Source organism: Cynoglossus semilaevis, chromosome 2 (assembly GCF_000523025.1).
Source record: "Cynoglossus semilaevis isolate Cse_v1.0 chromosome 2, Cse_v1.0, whole genome shotgun sequence".
Lineage (NCBI taxonomy): Eukaryota > Metazoa > Chordata > Actinopteri > Pleuronectiformes > Cynoglossidae > Cynoglossus > Cynoglossus semilaevis.
The window spans coordinates 6,974,882-6,992,096 of record NC_024308.1 but is presented as its reverse complement, the minus strand read 5'-3'; the positions used below and the strand labels follow the sequence as shown (position 1 = coordinate 6,992,096).

Genomic DNA, 17,215 nt, shown 5'->3' with positions numbered 1-17,215 from the left:
ACGAGAGCGGATTTTGAATTGGTGCACCCGTAATGCTGAGTGGAGATGCAGGATAAATCATCTGTAAGCCTCCGCTCATCCTCATCTATCATGTTCCATATTATCACACATGCTTCTCCCATGTGTCTTTGTTGTGACATTGTGTCTCTGTGACAGACTGTGACTTCAGTAAGACTGATATTACCTTCTGGCCCTCTAACACACACACACGTGGAACTCATAAGAAATAATCTCATCGTTTGTCCGCTTGGCTCCGAAGTTGCTGATTCTGGAGGTACGTATTTGGAGCAGATCAGGCAGCTGAGTTGAGAACGCAGAGCAGTGCTGCAATCCTCCAATTCCCTGCCTGCATTTGAAGGGGAAATTAAGAAAGTAGTTAATCAAAAAGTCATTAGCATACAAGTCTGTGCTCAGTCCAGCCGCTACCCTGCTCATAATAGACACTTAAGCAGGAGACGTGAGGCAAATTACAAGTTTCTTCCACTTCTGCTTGTAGTCTTGAAATCACAAGGATGCGTTGACTCCTACAGGCCTAATGAGTTTTCTGACCCCAAGACCAGAGAAAAAAAAACAAAAAAAAAAAAACAGTTTATTTACCACCCACTGCACAGTTTCCAAAACAGCACAAAGACTGCTGTTTGTGAGGGAATATATACTCCACCAGCATTTACTGTTGTGTTTTCCTTCTAATAAAATTGACAGAAACGTTGACACTTGTGTTTATCGTTGGGCTTCTGTTGAATTTTTCACAACTGCAAAAACAGTATTGTAAAACCAAAGCTCTATCCATCTGTGTCTGCGGACGCTCTCTGCCTCTTTAGGTCTGTGTCGGAATAAAATAAATGTAAATGAAAACATCTAAATTTTACTCTTGCGTCTATAGATATTTGACCATTTATTGACCTGATTGGAGGTTTTTGTCAGGTGACCTTCTAGTCACATTGACTGCAAACCCATCTTGCAGAAAGACTAAATATGCACATCCTTATGCCCAATACAAACAGGAAGAATCACATATTGATTCAATGTACATTTTCTACAGTAATAGTCCGATCTTGCACTTGACTTGGAAAATGAAAAGAGTCAGCAGTATTTTTACGGCCTGAGTTTTATCCTAGGCTTTGACTATCAATAAGTCCGTTAACGTTGGACAGTTTCTGCTCTGCTACTGCATGCATATGTCTGCAGGTAATGAAAAAGTAATGATGGCAAAGGACAAAACTACTGACTTTTTCTGGTCTACTGAAATGGCTGCAGTTTTCAACTTTTATACTGTGTAGTATCCAGGTCCATGGAGGCAGAGTTGGAGGAGGAAGGTATTTTTCTGTCCAGGATCTGGCAGTGACATTAGCAGGTTTTGTTGAAGTTAAATGTAGTGTAGAGCCGTAGTTCACTTGTTGAAGTTAAATGTAGTGTAGAGCCTTAGTTCACTTAACTGAAAATAACAGGTAATAAATGATGAAAATGTATCAATGTTTTGAGTTTAGAAAAAAAAAATAGGATCTACATTTAGGTAACTAACGATAAATCAGCAACCTTGAGTTTCTAAGAAATAGCAAAGCTAATTCTCTGTAGCAGTGGCTTTAACTAAGAGACAGTCTGTCAGTGCAATAGATTAGTATTGACAATACATTGGATTTCAATTGTGATCTATTGTCAAACTTAAGTAAGTTTCCAATATTTGCAAAGTATTTCCAAGTTTATTAAAAAAATGCAATGTTTGTTTTGACTTCAATTTCTGACAATTTAAACATCCCATAAAATTCATTTTCCGTCCATTTTTGCACAGTTTTCCACTTTGGGGCTCCAAACTGAACAGGTAAAAAAAGGGATTTTGTTCAAAATTGTATAAACCTTGAGGCCAAATATTACTAAGCACTGAGGAATAATGGGGAAAAAATGTAATCATTTGATTCCTGACTTCCTGTCTCTCAGTGGCCACACGGTCAGGTCGACATATTTCATCCTGTCAGTCCAGCTGTCACTGAGACGCTCTGTGTTCAACTCCCTGAGGTTTGGTTCTCTACAGGGCGTCTGTTCTGGGTGAATTGAAGCTGACTCTTACAGCGCTCTGCTGACCCATGCAAACCGTACCCACTTTTGGGAAGTGGATAATGGGAAACGTGAGACCCAAGGATGCACAAAGTGCAGCATCTGCAGGGCACACTTTCTAATCGCTGAACGCCAAACACACTTTCTGCGGACACACTCCATTCAGGCCCCTTGGATGCAATAACCAGACTGTGCTGATACAGTGCTGGCTCATTCACTCTTGAACAGGAGGATTTTCAGGAGGCCTTTATTCTTTCAAGGCCGAGGGAAACCTCATTGAGAGGAGACACTTTGAAAAAAGATGCTTAGTCAAGAGCCTAATATTCACCAGGAGGACGAGAGACTGCAGGAATGACAGGACGGAAGGGTGGTGATAAATCAACAACAGCAGGAGAAGAAGTGATGAAGCCACATCCTCAGTGTGTCCAGTCTCAGAGAAAATAAAAAAAATAAAAAAATGAAGGAGGGAAAAAGCCGGCTCGGCAGAAAATAAAATAAAAATAAATGTCTGCCTCAATAAAACAAGTAATGAAACAACAAAACGGGCGAATCCCAAAAGGTGTTATTGATTTGTCTGTAACACATAAAGACACATAAACACTTATGTGTCTGTTGTTTGTTGAGGAGCATGCTGTTTTGGCAGATATTTATAATTCATTTATTTGAGAATGGCAGAGCTCTGCACTGTAATCTGGGACAGGAGCCGCTGTCTGTATGTGTGTGTGTGTGTGTGTGTGTGTAGAAAGAGGAATGTAGTGGTTTCCTGGGATCGTTGCAGGGTTAGCAGGGGGTAGTGTATAAATGTGATGGATTGAACAGCTGTTTTTTTCCTCTCTCTTCAAACCCCAGAGGCTACATGTGTAGAAACAAAGGCCTTAATGAGTTTTTACCTACAGGGAAACGGTGTGTGTGTGTGTGTGCACGTGACATGTGTGTGTGTGTGTGCACGTGCACGTGACGCTAGGTTTGCAGGTTGTACCGACCTGATCCAAGCACCTTGTCGGGTTTTAATGCAAGTCTGACCTTAGAACTCTGAGTAAGCTGACGTGTGCAGCTAAAGGCACTCTTTGAAGGATTTAGCAACATCTCGTGTTGAAGATGTTCCTCCAGTATGTACACGTGCCTGTAATATATTAGTAAAACAGAACTTTTGTCATCATGTTTGTTCTCCATTGCATTTGTTTCATTGGAGACGAGGTATCATCTGCATATGGCTTTATTCAAACACACATAACTAAACCTAAGATGGGGGGCAAGAAAAAAAGAAAATACTTTTTTAATGCCTTCACCTTCTGTCTCTGTTCAACAAAAATGTAATTTTCTGTCATTTTAAAACATTGAGCCAACTTTAGATAAACTTTTCCTGCCTTCTTCTTCTTCCACCTCTTCTGGACAGGTCGACAGGGCTGTCCGCCGGAGAAGTTTGATTGCGGAGGGACCGTCAACAAATGTGTTTCATTGTCGTGGCGATGCGACGGTGAGCGGGACTGTGAGAACGGTGCCGACGAGGAGCACTGTGCCGCCGGTGAGTTTTTGTTTTGTTTTTTATAGTAGTACTGAAAATTGAATTAAAACTTAAAACTGGTTTCATGAGGGAAAGTTAGTGTGCACATGATGATCTTTCTACAGGCATTTTTGTGTTTGTGTCTTAGTTTGAATCAAAAAAATAACTAAGACCTTGTGACTGACCTGTGTAAAAAGTCTTTGACACCAAATTACCAGGTGTCACCACTGTTATTTCTAGCACTAAAGGCTTCAGGATTTTTTTTTCTTGTGTTTATACGTATATATAGATATATATGTTTATATATTTTTTATATGTACATATAAAATATGTAGCCTTTGTGGGGAAAAATGCTAAGTTACATTGAGGAAAAAATACAACGTAAAAACATACAAAGACATACACACAAATAGCCATTCCTTTTGCCTTCAAACCGTGTCACTTTTGTATTTTTTCATGGAACATACACTCTTTTGTCATATTTCCTATTGTTCCCCATCACAGCCGACATTAAAGCTCCAGAAACTTTATTGATTTCCATCAGCGTAAACATCTGAGCTACACTGTTATTGATTTTCTCAGGCCTGTGAAAGAAGCACATACATGGGAACACATACATGCACACGCAGCACTTTACCTTTGGAAATAAATAGACTGCATGTTAGAAATGGCCTTTACTGAACTTTATTCCGGAATCAAAGAATATTTAAAATATGTTGTAACAAACATTAGAGTTGTTGTGTTTTAAACTGGGAAAAAACGACCAGAAACAGACAAATGGTGAAGCTGACCAACAGTAAACGGATGACGTGGTACAGAAATATATTAAATACGACAGTTGTAGAGTCGTAATCGTACTGAAGATTTGTACTTTGAATGCAGTTAGCAAATTAAAAAAACTGCACAGATAATTACAGATGAAAGCATCGTTGTTTTAGTTCATGTGATTCAGTCGTCAGCCAGAATTAAAAGTTAAATTGAACAGGAAAAAAACAATAGTCATCGTCTTCAATGTGTGATAAAAATGTGATTAACTGCTAATAAATACTAACAAAGAACTTAATTATAAATATTTTTATCACGTCCCACCGATATTTTTTCTACAAGATTTAATTAAGGTTTTTACATTCTGAAGCCTCATAAAATATGATTTAATTAGGTGTTAAATAAGGACATTGTGTCTACCAAATTAATTGTTTGACATTTGTGGATTATTTCTATTATAGTCTGCTTTTGAAGATTCAACTTTTCTGGTACATGAAAAAAACAAAACTTTAAAAGGCCGCTGCTGTTCAGCAACACATTCTTAATATAATAATGTTTGGTCAATTCTTTCTATTTAAGAACAACACCAAGTTATAAATATCTTCATACAAACTCCACAAATAATTCTGACATTCAAAACACTGGCTTTTTGCTTTAGTTTTTTTTTTTCTACACACACATTCAGGTGATTCTCTTTTTTTCTACATTCCTGGATTCATGTTCAGGTTTTCTTGACAGCTGCTTGAAGCATGTCTTCACTTCCTCTTATTTCCATGATTCCCCTCAGCCGCCGATGCTGACTTCATCTGACTGTTTCTCTGTGTCTCTCTCTTCGCCGAACCATCCGTCTCCTCTCCGTCTGTGAGTTTTCACCAAGCAATCACGTCAGGGAGTTTGTGGCCAAGACGGAATATAAACAGCAGTCACTGTTGATTCAGCCAGTAATGCTGAGCCACCTTTCAAACACGTAGTCTGTCTGTCTGTCGGCCTCGTACACCTGACTTTGTCCATGTTATACGGCCGTGAATGCAGAGTTTCATAATCAATGTTTCATTTTTCATGTCTGTTGCCGTTCGGCGGTCTGACCGTGATGATGCCTCTGTCTGTTATTACAGTTTTCAAAGAGGTCTGTTAATAGAGCTGTGTAACATTTCATCAAGGGTCTTGGTGTTAATTGATTTCCTGCCTGAAGTGTGGACCAACACGCTGCTGTTAGGGACGTCACCTGGAGATCAGCTGGGTTTTAATGTGTCATTTATACCTGATGATGGTGGTGATAAATATGAAGAGGTCGGATGTGAGTTCATACATGAAACCCCATGTGTCTGTATAGATACAGTCACTACTGATCTTAACTATGGGTCAATTTTCTTTAGAGACCTGATAACTCACTATAAATATATATGTATATATATACATATATGTATATATATGTGCTGTACAAACCAAAAGTACACAAAGAAAAAAAGTAACTATAAAGTTAAATACTGTTTACATATAAGACGTGTAAACATTAGGGAAGAATTGTAAAAATGTAATGTAAACATCATGGTAGGATTTAGACGATAGTTTGTAAATATCTTTTAGAAATCTCCAGGTTTAAACTTTTGTTCAACCTCTCTCTTTCCTTCCTCCTTCCTGTGACAGCAACACTCGCTCTACAGCTAATGCTAATTATAGATGCTAATAGAGCACAATCTGAATGTTGAATAAAACATGGCTCCAGGAATAATGGTCCATTATTATATTAAGGGGAGGCCTCTGAAGGAACTTTGTCAGCCTTAAATTTATGGAAATAGGACGTCGTGTTTGCTCAGACGCACACTTGGAGCGGTGTGTTTCCGTGCTTCAGTGTGTGTCCAAATTAGAGAAGTGCTTCCGAATATTTGATGAATAGTAATCCTGCATGTTCTTCTTGAATAAATAAATAATACAGAACAATAAAAATGAATTATTCATCTGCTCGTTAATACTCACTGTTATAATAAAGAAAGTCTGTTTGCAGTCGTAGGTTCGCACGTTTAACCCTTTCCTGATACATTTCTAAATTTGAGGCATAGATTTGTACACTTCACCGTACACCACGTACAACTGTCATCTTATACTAGTTACTGCACATACAATTGCATCATAAACATGGCTAATTAAGGTTTATTTATTTTGTCAGATATCAAATGAATAACATCAAACTTTCTGCATCGACAACATGGCAGTTGGACAGAAAGTGAGCAGAGCTTTTTTTCAGGTGAATGACTGAGGGGTTTTTCCACAGTATACACAGTGTTACCGCTCCCCAGTTAAAGTGCTTTTCTACTTTTAGTTTGAACTTTGCTCATGTTTACTCAGTTTAGTTTTCTGTCTCTTAAATGTCAGTAGTCTCTCTGAGGAGAGGACGCAGAGACAGACAGTCGTCTGAGAGACTGTTTCAGGCTCTGGAGACCTGTTGCTCTTTTCACAACACTCCTGTCCTGCAGTGTTACATTACAACAGGCTGCTGGATCGATGCCAGCGTTAGATGGTATTTTATGACAAGGCAAAGAGTCGGATGAGTGGTGTTCTTGTGTGTGTGGCTTTGCGTGTGTGTGGTGTACTGTGGTGCAGAAGGATGGGAGTACATTAAGTCACTCGGAGGAGAGAGGTCGGTCGATCAGTTCAAGTGCGTTCTGTACATGAATGAAATGCTCTGTCAGAAGGATAGATACACAGTCAGAAGGATAGATACACAATCAGAAGGATAGATACACAGAATCAGAAGGATAGATACACAGAGTATGCAGAAATGTTCTGTACGTTCATTCAAGCAAACTACCACAACAGTCTTCTAAATTTGAACTTTAACACCTCAGTCTACGTATACATGTTTAATATACTGTCTATACACTGCAATTATTATAAATAGATTTAATCAAAGTGAATTGCAAAGTAATTACAACTCACCAGACCATGAAAATGACAAATTCTACAGCAGTCTGACACAAGAGGGGCATTGTGGGTATTTTTAAATGACTTGATGATTACATTTTTTTTCCCTCCCATTTTAATTCATGAAAGATTTCAGCTTTGGATACTGAGAGTTTATAGTATGAATACATTAATTATTTAAATGATTATTATTATTCTGTGAACTGGCAGTGATGGTACAATTGTTTGTTTGTTAATATGTAAGATTTGGAGCACGTGGCGTCGTGAGTGAACTGAAAGCCACGTCACATTTTACAGTTAATGACATAAACCTCCGGGAATAAAATGTGATTAGTTGAGAAGAACAACAACCTCGATGTATTTTTATGTCAATACATACACCTACATATACACAAGGTCCCACAGAGACATCCACCAAACAACATCCACTTCACTGTGATTACTCTTATTATTCCTCCAGTAGCTGCTGCAGATTCAGAGACACTGATTTTTTTCTTTCAGCAATTTCAGTTATAAATTACAATATCTGTAAATATCACAGCAGGTATTTTATCATGCTCTTTTTTTTGTTTGTTTGTTTTTTTTTAAACTTGGCTGCCAAGTTTAAATTTAATTGCGAGTTGAGGGGGAAAAAAAAGTTCCCCACGTCAGCAGACTTTTGTTTGAGTACCTCAGCATATTTGGAGCATTTGTGTGTTAATACCTTGGGAAATTTTTATTTCATAAAGAGAGTAAGCAGATTTCACAGAAAGGAAGTGTGATGTGATTACGGTTAACACAATATTCTGGTAAGTAAGAAAGAAAATGCTTTCAGAGGCTGTTCAGCTCGGAATATTGTGGTTTTATTTCTTCCAGCTGACAGAGATGAGTGACATGTGATATTCCCTGCAGTTCCTCAACTGTGTTAACAGCAACCCTGGGCCTTGTAATCTCTGTTTGGACTGGCTATGGAAAATAGAAAGTTTTTTTTTTTTTTTGAACTGACAAACAGTAGCTTTCCTCAGTTTGTCTGTCATCGAAGAATTCATCCCCTCACCGTCAGTCTGTCAGTTCTATTAGGAAATAAAGATGACTTTTATTTTATATCTCAAAGCAACTGAAAAATGTTTTTAGTGTGTGAGTGTGTGGGGGCGGGTCAGACAAAATGACAGGTAGTCCCCCCTGTAGGGCTCTCACAAAGTGTTTATCAGTCTTTGCTACAGTGGACCTTTAGAACATTGACACACACACACACACACACATGCCAAACACAAATACACGTCCACAGCGACAGCTCTGGTTCCCCAGAGGGTCTGGAATCAAAGGCAAAATCCATGAATGATATATAAGAACCTGACAGAGCCATCTCCGACGGAGGGTCCGTGAGAGAAAAATAGAAAAAAATAGAGAAATAAAAGCATTTGCAAACATTTTTTGGACAAAAATGAAAAAATTGTTTGACTCAAAGTCCCAAATACTTACTAATGTATCAATAAAAAATGATACAGTGCTGTAGAATATGGTTACGATATCTAGAAAAAAGTGATATTCTCACAGCCCTAGTTAACACAGGCAGATGTGTGAATTAAATCTGTTTTCACACGTCTCAGAAAGACGTTCTTCCTTAAAGAGGTTTCACCTGATTATGCCTTAAATACTTCTAAACCAGACTCAGACTGAATGTGTGAAGTGACTCAGCCGTCATTAGTGAGACCTGGAGGAGCTGCTCATCGACTGTTTGGGAAACGGTGCTTATTTGCTCCCTCAGTTTCATTTGGCCAATTGTTAGAGTGCACGGAGATAACAAGTTTTAAAAAAGATGGGATAACGTAGACGCGGTGAAATAAAGTCCTGTGGTAAAGTTTCAACATCGTCGAGTTTGGTTAAAGTGCAACATTAACATCTGTTTTGAGGGTTTAAAAAACTGTCTAAGAGATGTATTAGATCTGTCTTAGAACTTTTTGACACCCCAACAAATACACTGAAAACACCTTCAAATGTCTCATGTGCAGTTTTTTGTGTTTGACAAGACTTGACATTTAGCCCTTCCTGTATAAAATAGCTGCCTCGACATTTTGCCTCTGTTTTGCTGTCCAGGGTCCAATTTTATGAGGTCGGGCTCTCAGTGGAAAATGTAGTTGTCAAAGTGACAGATCATACTGGCTCCACCAGTCTGATCTCACACTGAAACCTGCAGGAGTGTCTTTGTTGCTTTGTCCAGTTTCCATGTAATGATCCTGTCATAAACCAGTTGCGATACATATTGAAAGAGTGAGCAGAAAAGTTTCTATGTTTTCTTTTGGAAATATTCCCATGATCATAAATCACCATGAATGCACAGGATGACACCAAGATAAACTCTTGTATCTCTGACAGCTTCAAGCATCTGTGACTCCAGAATTTATTTTCCTCCTGATGCTCTGATATTAAAACTATTTTAAAACCTATTGATATTTCTGCAGTGGATGGAGTTTTTGTTTGCTTTGTTTTTGTGTCTTCTGTGCACTCCATTAATCCTGGTCTCCAGTGAAAACGCCTTCAGATGATGTCGTCTGCTATTAGCTGATTGTCCCGTCACCGTGTCTCGTCTCTTGTCTCAGTGCAGCCATTTACACCTCACCGTGGATTTGTGATCTTGGTGGTAAATTGAAGCCTGTAGACGGGTGTGCTCTGTGTGGGTGAAGGTGTGTCTGTCGCAGCTGTCGTACACGGCTGACGTGTTAAACCAGATTCTGATTGGATTCAACGCTTTCGTAACATTGAGTGCAGTGACTCGTGAAAAAGGTTGAAGGAAGGTGTGTGTGTTTTTATACTGAAATACCCTTTTGATGGAAAAAACACCCACTAATTCCCACAAAGCATTAGGTTTCTCGTTTGCAGCATGATTAGGAAAACTCAGTTTGTGGTTCCCAGGTCTCTATTTGGTTGTTTTAAGTTTAAATTTTATTCTTGATACAGATTTCTCTTTCCCCATAAGGTGGTGTTAAAAGTTCACAAACACCAATACTGTGTAAAGAAAAGCATTTTCAAATTTAGGTTCGGTAAGGTCTATGGAAAGTTTGGTTTTTAAATGTTTTTATTTGTTGCTTTTTTCTTTACCCAGAGGAACTGTTTACCGACTCAGAGCGGCGTCTGTATCAAGCATGTGTGAACATGCTTAGACTGTAGTGCAGGGCAAGCTAAAAAAAAGTAGTTCAATCGTCCTTCCAACTGAGGTCAATGAGCTGTGTCCAATCTTTCTGCTCCATTTACTACCTGTCCAGCTGAGGATCAGGGAAAGATGGATAAAGGGCTGGAGATAAACATGTTCACCTTAGAGTTCGACTGGAGTTTGTAATTGGTTGCAAAATACTGATCACCAATATAAAATCCAGTCAGGTCAGGTCCATGTCACAGGCTGCTCTCTGGTCCATCACTGCACCTACAGTACCACAGCATGTGATGTATGGAGTCGATTTAATGTATTCTGGATTTAATGTATTCTGGGCTGAATAGTGACTTTATGTTGTTTGACTGTTAGTGAAGAAGCTAAAAATTAGCACGACTCTGGAGCCCCGGGCTGCAAACCCCTCTCTTAGCTCCTCTCCCCTCTTCAACCATCTTTTTCTTAGACTTGTTTATGGTCTCTTGACTGAAGGCTGTCTTCACTGGCTCTATGAGACTTGTGTGGCCAGGTGACAAGATGAAGTTATTGAACAGCGCCACATCCAGGTTGTTGCTGTCGAGGCATCAGAAAAAAGAAGAGTTCTCTGCTGGTTTTTGACGCCAACCTTGGATGGATATTGTAAAAAGAGAACACAAGGCTACAGCAGTTTGGACTGGAAACAATTGACTGAAAAATCTATGGTTGTTTTGTTTCAGGTCTTTTTCAATAAAACGCGGTGCAATTTTGTAAGTTGTAAACCCATTTGGGACAAAATTAGCAGAACTCAGAAAAGAGTGACAAAGGATGGTACGATGGCGTGGACGCAACATGAGTTTTACTAGCTGGACAGTACAATAGAAGGCTGCAGGTGACAACACCTTTGTGGATTAGTGAAAGGCCACTTTTAATAAAACCTGTGAATTTTAAAGCCAGGCCAGACCGACTTGTTTTTATCTTTAGACACAAATCCAATGAAGTGCCGGCCATCAGTGTGTTCCCTTCGTGGAAAGGATTCTCTCCTGTAACTCACTGCTCCTCTGGGAGCCGTGGCTACAGAGCAGGAGCTGCTGATCCCTGCCTTGATCTTTACAGCCAGCACACCTGGCCGACCAAACTCTGCTCACTCTTTAATGAAAAAATATAAAATAAAACTAAAAGCAAGGAAACTCCAAAGAGCTTTGCTGCTTTGTCAGGCCACTGTCACCTGCTGGGAGAATGTGTGCAAAATATGTTTGTAATTTACATTACCTGAAGGATTTTAGCCTCTTTTTTTTCTTTCTTTTTTCTTGTGTTAAAAAGAGTTTTATAAAAATAATAACCACACTAATTGGTTTTTACAAAAACACCTCATGTGACCCTGGTCTTCCTCCGAGACGCTCCACATATTGTTTATGTGTTCATGTTAATTAAATTACAGCACCTAGATCTGAGTGGCTATGATTAGCGTGCTACCAGTAATAGCTAGCAGGGAATCCAACAGTCTATTATCATAATGAGTCCCTGTGGAACACGTGTAAGAAAGAAAGAGAGAGAGAGAGAGAAGGAAGCATTTATGTCGTTCGTCCAGAGAGAGAAGTTACTTCAAAGGTTGTTTTTTTTTTCTTCCTTTGGGAGTATTTGGGATTCATTTGTTACATTTATTAAACCAGGATACAATTAGGTCGAGTCACTGACGAGGTCTGCCCTGGGAAAAACTACTGCTGTTGCACAAACCCACGAATTCTACATCTGAATTCTACAGAAATGTGGTTCAATGACATTTAAGAGTTGATTTCTCAGTTGTCAGAAGACCACAGTTACAGGAGGATGGAACATTCTAGATGATGGATGGATGGATGGATGGATGGATGGATGGATGGATGGATGGATGGATGGACCCGGTGCCTTTATTGTGTTTCAACCTTAAGGATGGATGGACGGATGGACGGATGGACCCCGTGCCTTTATTGTGTTTCAACCTTAGATTACATATTTTCTTAATCTGACAAAATGAGATCATGAATCATTACCAAGAATATCTTTGTTTCTTACCTTTTTTATTTTTATTTTGTTTGTTCTTATTCTGAATTGATTTTTTTTGGACAATTTTGCCATCTATTTATTTCAGTAATATTACACTATAATATATTTTAGTTATATTACCAACATTGATCATTTTTTCCTCTATTAGCTGTTCCCACAAAAAGAAGTCAAGAAAAGATTTTAGACATCTGCTAAATTTAAACACCCCAACTTTTAATTTTGTTTCTGGGTGAGGGAAGGAAGACATTTATAAATCTCTGGTCCCTGGTCTCCCATGGAGTTAAATATATATGCAGTGATAACTGTTAACTACATCTGTGCTCTCTGACTCACTCTGTCATTTACTCCCACGTGCTGTACCTTCTGCTTCCACACGGACTTTGGATTCTTTCACTATATATACTGTATATATATATATATATCGCTACTTCCTGTTCAGTAAAATCAAACACCTTTTTAGAGCTCACTATATATACTGTATATATATATATCGCTACTTTTAAACACCTTTTTAGAGAGAGGCAAAACTCCATCTTGAATGGGGTTTTTAATAAGTTATTTAATAAGGTCTTTATTAAACTTTCTTTTCCATTTGGGGAACTAAAACCACTAAGGATTTCATTGTACTCAAGCATTTGCTTCCCAGTTAGAATTCAAACATTTTCGTTCTAGAAAAACCTAAAAAGCTGACACAGTCTTGGCAGTGGCAAACGTCATAACATCTAACACCAACTTTCTCCTGTCTTCCTTTACATATCCACAGACGCCAAGGCCTGTCCCTCCAAAGACTTCCAGTGTCGTAACGGCAGGTGTTTGTCGCCCGGCCTGGTGTGCGACGGCGACGATGACTGTGGGGACGCCAGCGATGAGGAGAAGTGCACAGCTCCCACCTGTGGGCAGCACGAATTCCGCTGCAATGACTCAGAGTGCATCCCTGCCCTGTGGAGCTGTGACGGCGACCCGGACTGTAAGGACAAGTCAGACGAATCCATGGAGCGCTGCAGCCGGAGGACAGAACCACAAAAGCCTCGCTGCCCAGTTGGGGAGTTTCAGTGTGGAAGCGGGGAGTGTGTCCACATGAACTGGAAATGTGACGGAGACGCAGACTGCAAGGATAAATCTGATGAAACAAACTGTCGTAAGTCAACTTTAAGACTAACATTTAGATGAATGACAAATTTGGTGCTGCTGTCTGATTGTTTCCAAACGAAGCCTCGGACAAAAATGAGGAGAGCAAGTCTTATAAGAGCAGCTCTGCATGAATGTAAATATATTTTGGACATAACTATCAAAAAGAGACTGAAGGCATAGTCTTCTGAATAAGTTTTCAAGTTAAAAATGAGTCCTGTTAATTCTTTATTTTTCACGTGGGCTTGACTTACAGCTGCAGACTTTGTCCATTTCTTATATACTGTCTATGGAATGGCTAATGCCTCTATTTGTTTATTAATTATCAAGAGAGCCCCAAGTGGCCACATTTTTCCCCATTAACGAGACTTTCCTTTGTGTTTGCACGGTATGATTGAGCATTTTCCCAGTGCTATAAAACTCCAACGTTGTTGATGATCATTGGAAAAACCCATTAAACAGAAGGTCTTTTGACAAATTCTTTAATTAAAATGAACACAGTCGGTATACTTTCTCTGAGGCGTCCTAATGATTTTTCTACTTTCTCTTTCAATTCCAAGTTGCAACCTCAATACTTATAGAGGCGGAGGACAATAAACTTGTAATTCAACATTACTGTTTACTATAATGGGTTAATGTGTTAATTTCAATGGCAGTACTAATGTTTCTGTTACTAGATTTATCTGTTCTACAGTATAAATGCCACACAGAGATTAGAATTATGGTTATTGGGGGTTGTAGCAATAAAACCTAGGACCAGTCTCGGTGTAACAGTGTAATTTTTTGTGTGACAGCAGCTATATAAGCTATAAGCTACGTAGTGGCAGACTGCTTCAGGACCACACTTCAAAAGATGACATGCAATGCATTGTGGGCCGGGATTAGGTGACAGATCCCATTGTCCCACCACGTGTCTGAAGGGAAATCAATGCAAACTTTATCACGATGGCTGTTGGAGTGTGTGTTGCCATGCAACCATGTTATCCTCCTTAGACGAGGGACAGTGTGTGTGTGTGTGCACATATGACCTTATGTGTATGTGGTGCAGGAATGTATGTGCATGAATATGTGGGAGGTGAAGGTCCTTCATCCAGTGAGACTCCCATCTGGTCTCCTCTTCACACTTTCACACACTCCACTCAGGAAGATGAAAGCGGTGTGACACTGTACGACCTCATACGGGCAAAGTGTACTGCCACACAAACACACATACAGTACAGTCACATGGCTGCATGCATACAGCGCAGTGCTTTAGCTTAGCTTCACTTAGCTTTTTTTTTAGCCTATTGTCTGTATGTCTGTGTGTGTGAATGCCATTATATACAGTACAGGCTCCAGGCAGAAACCACTGCCACAGTAAAGGTTTGTTAGTGACAAGTTCTAAATAATAATATGAATAATTAAACCATTATTGATCCCACATTTGGAATATTCTTGTGATAACAACAGCATGTGGTTTCTCTGGGAATCGGACCCCGGTCATAGTACGCTCTGCCTCCGACACAAGTGCGGGTGGTGAGTCCACTGGAAGGTAGGTTTGTTAATGACAAGTTCTAAATAATAATATGAATAATTAAACCATTATTGATCCCACATTTGGAATATTCTTGTGATAACAACAGCATGTGGTTTCTCTGGGAATCGGACCCCGGTCATAGTACGCTCTGCCTCCGACACAAGCATGCTAACCGCTTCACTATAAAACCACCAGGTTCTTATGTCAATTCATTAGAAATCAATCTGAACCAGAGTCAGCTTTATTGTTGTTTTACACGTAGAGCAAAAATGGTTTGTAGATTATACAGAATACTCAACATAGTAGAAGGAATATTTTTTAAAATACAGCAATCCTTGTTTACTAAAGATTCTGATTCTCTGGGTTACATGCCTTGTGTGTACTACTACGTTTCCATACGCATTTGTGTACATACTCAGTTTCTCCATTATTTTATAATTAAATTGGATTTATAATATTATTTAAATGGAATAGGAATTTATTAGAAATCTTATTAAAAAATTGTTAGTGAGACATCATCAAAGATAGTCGATGGTGGGCTTTCTGCTCTGCTGCTGTCTGCAGAGCCCTCTCCTGCGTTTACTAGACCGTCTTATTGAAGACATTTGTCTCAATAATCTGTTGTTATTTCATAGACACGCTCTGACAGGTGAGTAGGAGTCCGTCGGCAGGAGGTTAATGTAAATGAGATACAGTGAAAAACCGTCATTTTCTCGCCCGTTGCCTGTCAGCACATCTGCAGATGGCAATTCTTTATTACTGCGATTCATCTTGGGAATTTATCATAATTACCTTGAGCTCACGTCCCAATTATTTGGCTGAAAGAATCAGCACATTCTGCTGATGGCACAGGGGTGTGTCTTTCACGCTGCGCTGCTTTGAACCCGTCTATGAATTTGTCTTTATTCATTTTTTTATTCATTATTATTATTTTTACATTTATTTACGCACTAAAAATGTGAGTCAGCTGCCCTGTGGCTTCACATAAACGTGCTCACGTCTAACAACCTTCCTACATTTACCTTCTCCCTGTACAGTAATTGTGTGTCGTGCATTTTTGTGACCTGTAGTTGATCATGTATGCCTTCATCCCCACGGCAGAGCGGGTCTACAACCCAGAGCATGAATATTTGAACAGCCAGTTAAAAAGACGAATGTGTTAAATAAACCTTCACGCTGTTGTAAGAGCAAAAAAAAAAAAAATGTGAACGTACAGTTTCCCAGAACAAAGGTCACAGGTGGAGGAGGAATGCCCATCAGATCTACTGTATTGTCTGAACACTGTATTAAGAAGTTTCTGTTTGTGTCTTGTGTTTCTCAGCCCTGCTGACGTGTCGGCCTGATGAGTTCCAGTGCGGTGACGGTTCCTGCATCCACGGAACCAAACAGTGTAATAAAGTCCACGACTGTCCAGACTACAGTGACGAAGCGGGCTGTGTTAATAGTAAGTAGTAGATTTGGTAAAGATATTCATACTGGATCATGTTTATAGTCTTATTGTCTTCTATGAGTACAGTATAATTTCACTGTGGTTGGTAGTTGTAGTTGGTCGAAGTCTCATGGTTACTTTATTTTTAACTTACTTTATTGTCTATTTTCTACTAAATAAGATTGAAATTGATTGAAGAATTTGAATCTATTTTCTACTAAATAAGATTGAAATGTGTAGAATTTGATTGATTAAGGAATATCAGAAATTCAATTCAGGATAAATATTGTCTGAGAAAAATCTTGAAAAACCCTTTTTTAAAAGTGAACCTGAAAAATGTAAACCTTTCCAAAAACAGTATCAAAGACCACGGCATTTTTCAAAGACAGGAAAAGAGGAGAACAAGGGTGACAAATAAACAAACAAAACCTGTGAAGTGTTTGTGAGTGTTTGGTCAAAGCATTAAAAATGCTTAAATTCCTCAAGGTTCTTCTTTAATTTGATGCTGTTTCCTCAACACAGTAACAAAGTGCGACGGGCCGAAAAAGTTCCGCTGTAAAAATGGCCAGTGCATTGACAGCAGCAAGGTGTGTGACGATGTGAAGGACTGTAAGGACGGGTCCGATGAACCCATGAAGGACTGTGGTGAGATCACTCTTCAAGTCAAAAAGTTTTAAGACAGATTTTATAGAAAGTGTTTTTGTCATTTTATTGTATTTTCTATTTAATTTTCTTCTACTTTTTAACTTATTC

General features: G+C 39.1%; 1 protein-coding gene across 1 annotated transcript in view; it reads left to right on the top strand.

Moving 5' to 3' along the window:
• lrp8 (low density lipoprotein receptor-related protein 8, apolipoprotein e receptor) overlaps positions 1–17,215 on the top strand; it is a 52,957-nt gene that overhangs the window by 8,692 nt on the left and 27,050 nt on the right. The window contains exons 3-6 of the mRNA XM_025053504.1: positions 3,449–3,577; positions 13,153–13,527; positions 16,355–16,477; positions 16,985–17,107. Coding sequence (XP_024909272.1) covers positions 3,449–3,577; positions 13,153–13,527; positions 16,355–16,477; positions 16,985–17,107 — 750 coding nt within the window. The remainder of the gene's footprint in view (positions 1–3,448; positions 3,578–13,152; positions 13,528–16,354; positions 16,478–16,984; positions 17,108–17,215) is intronic.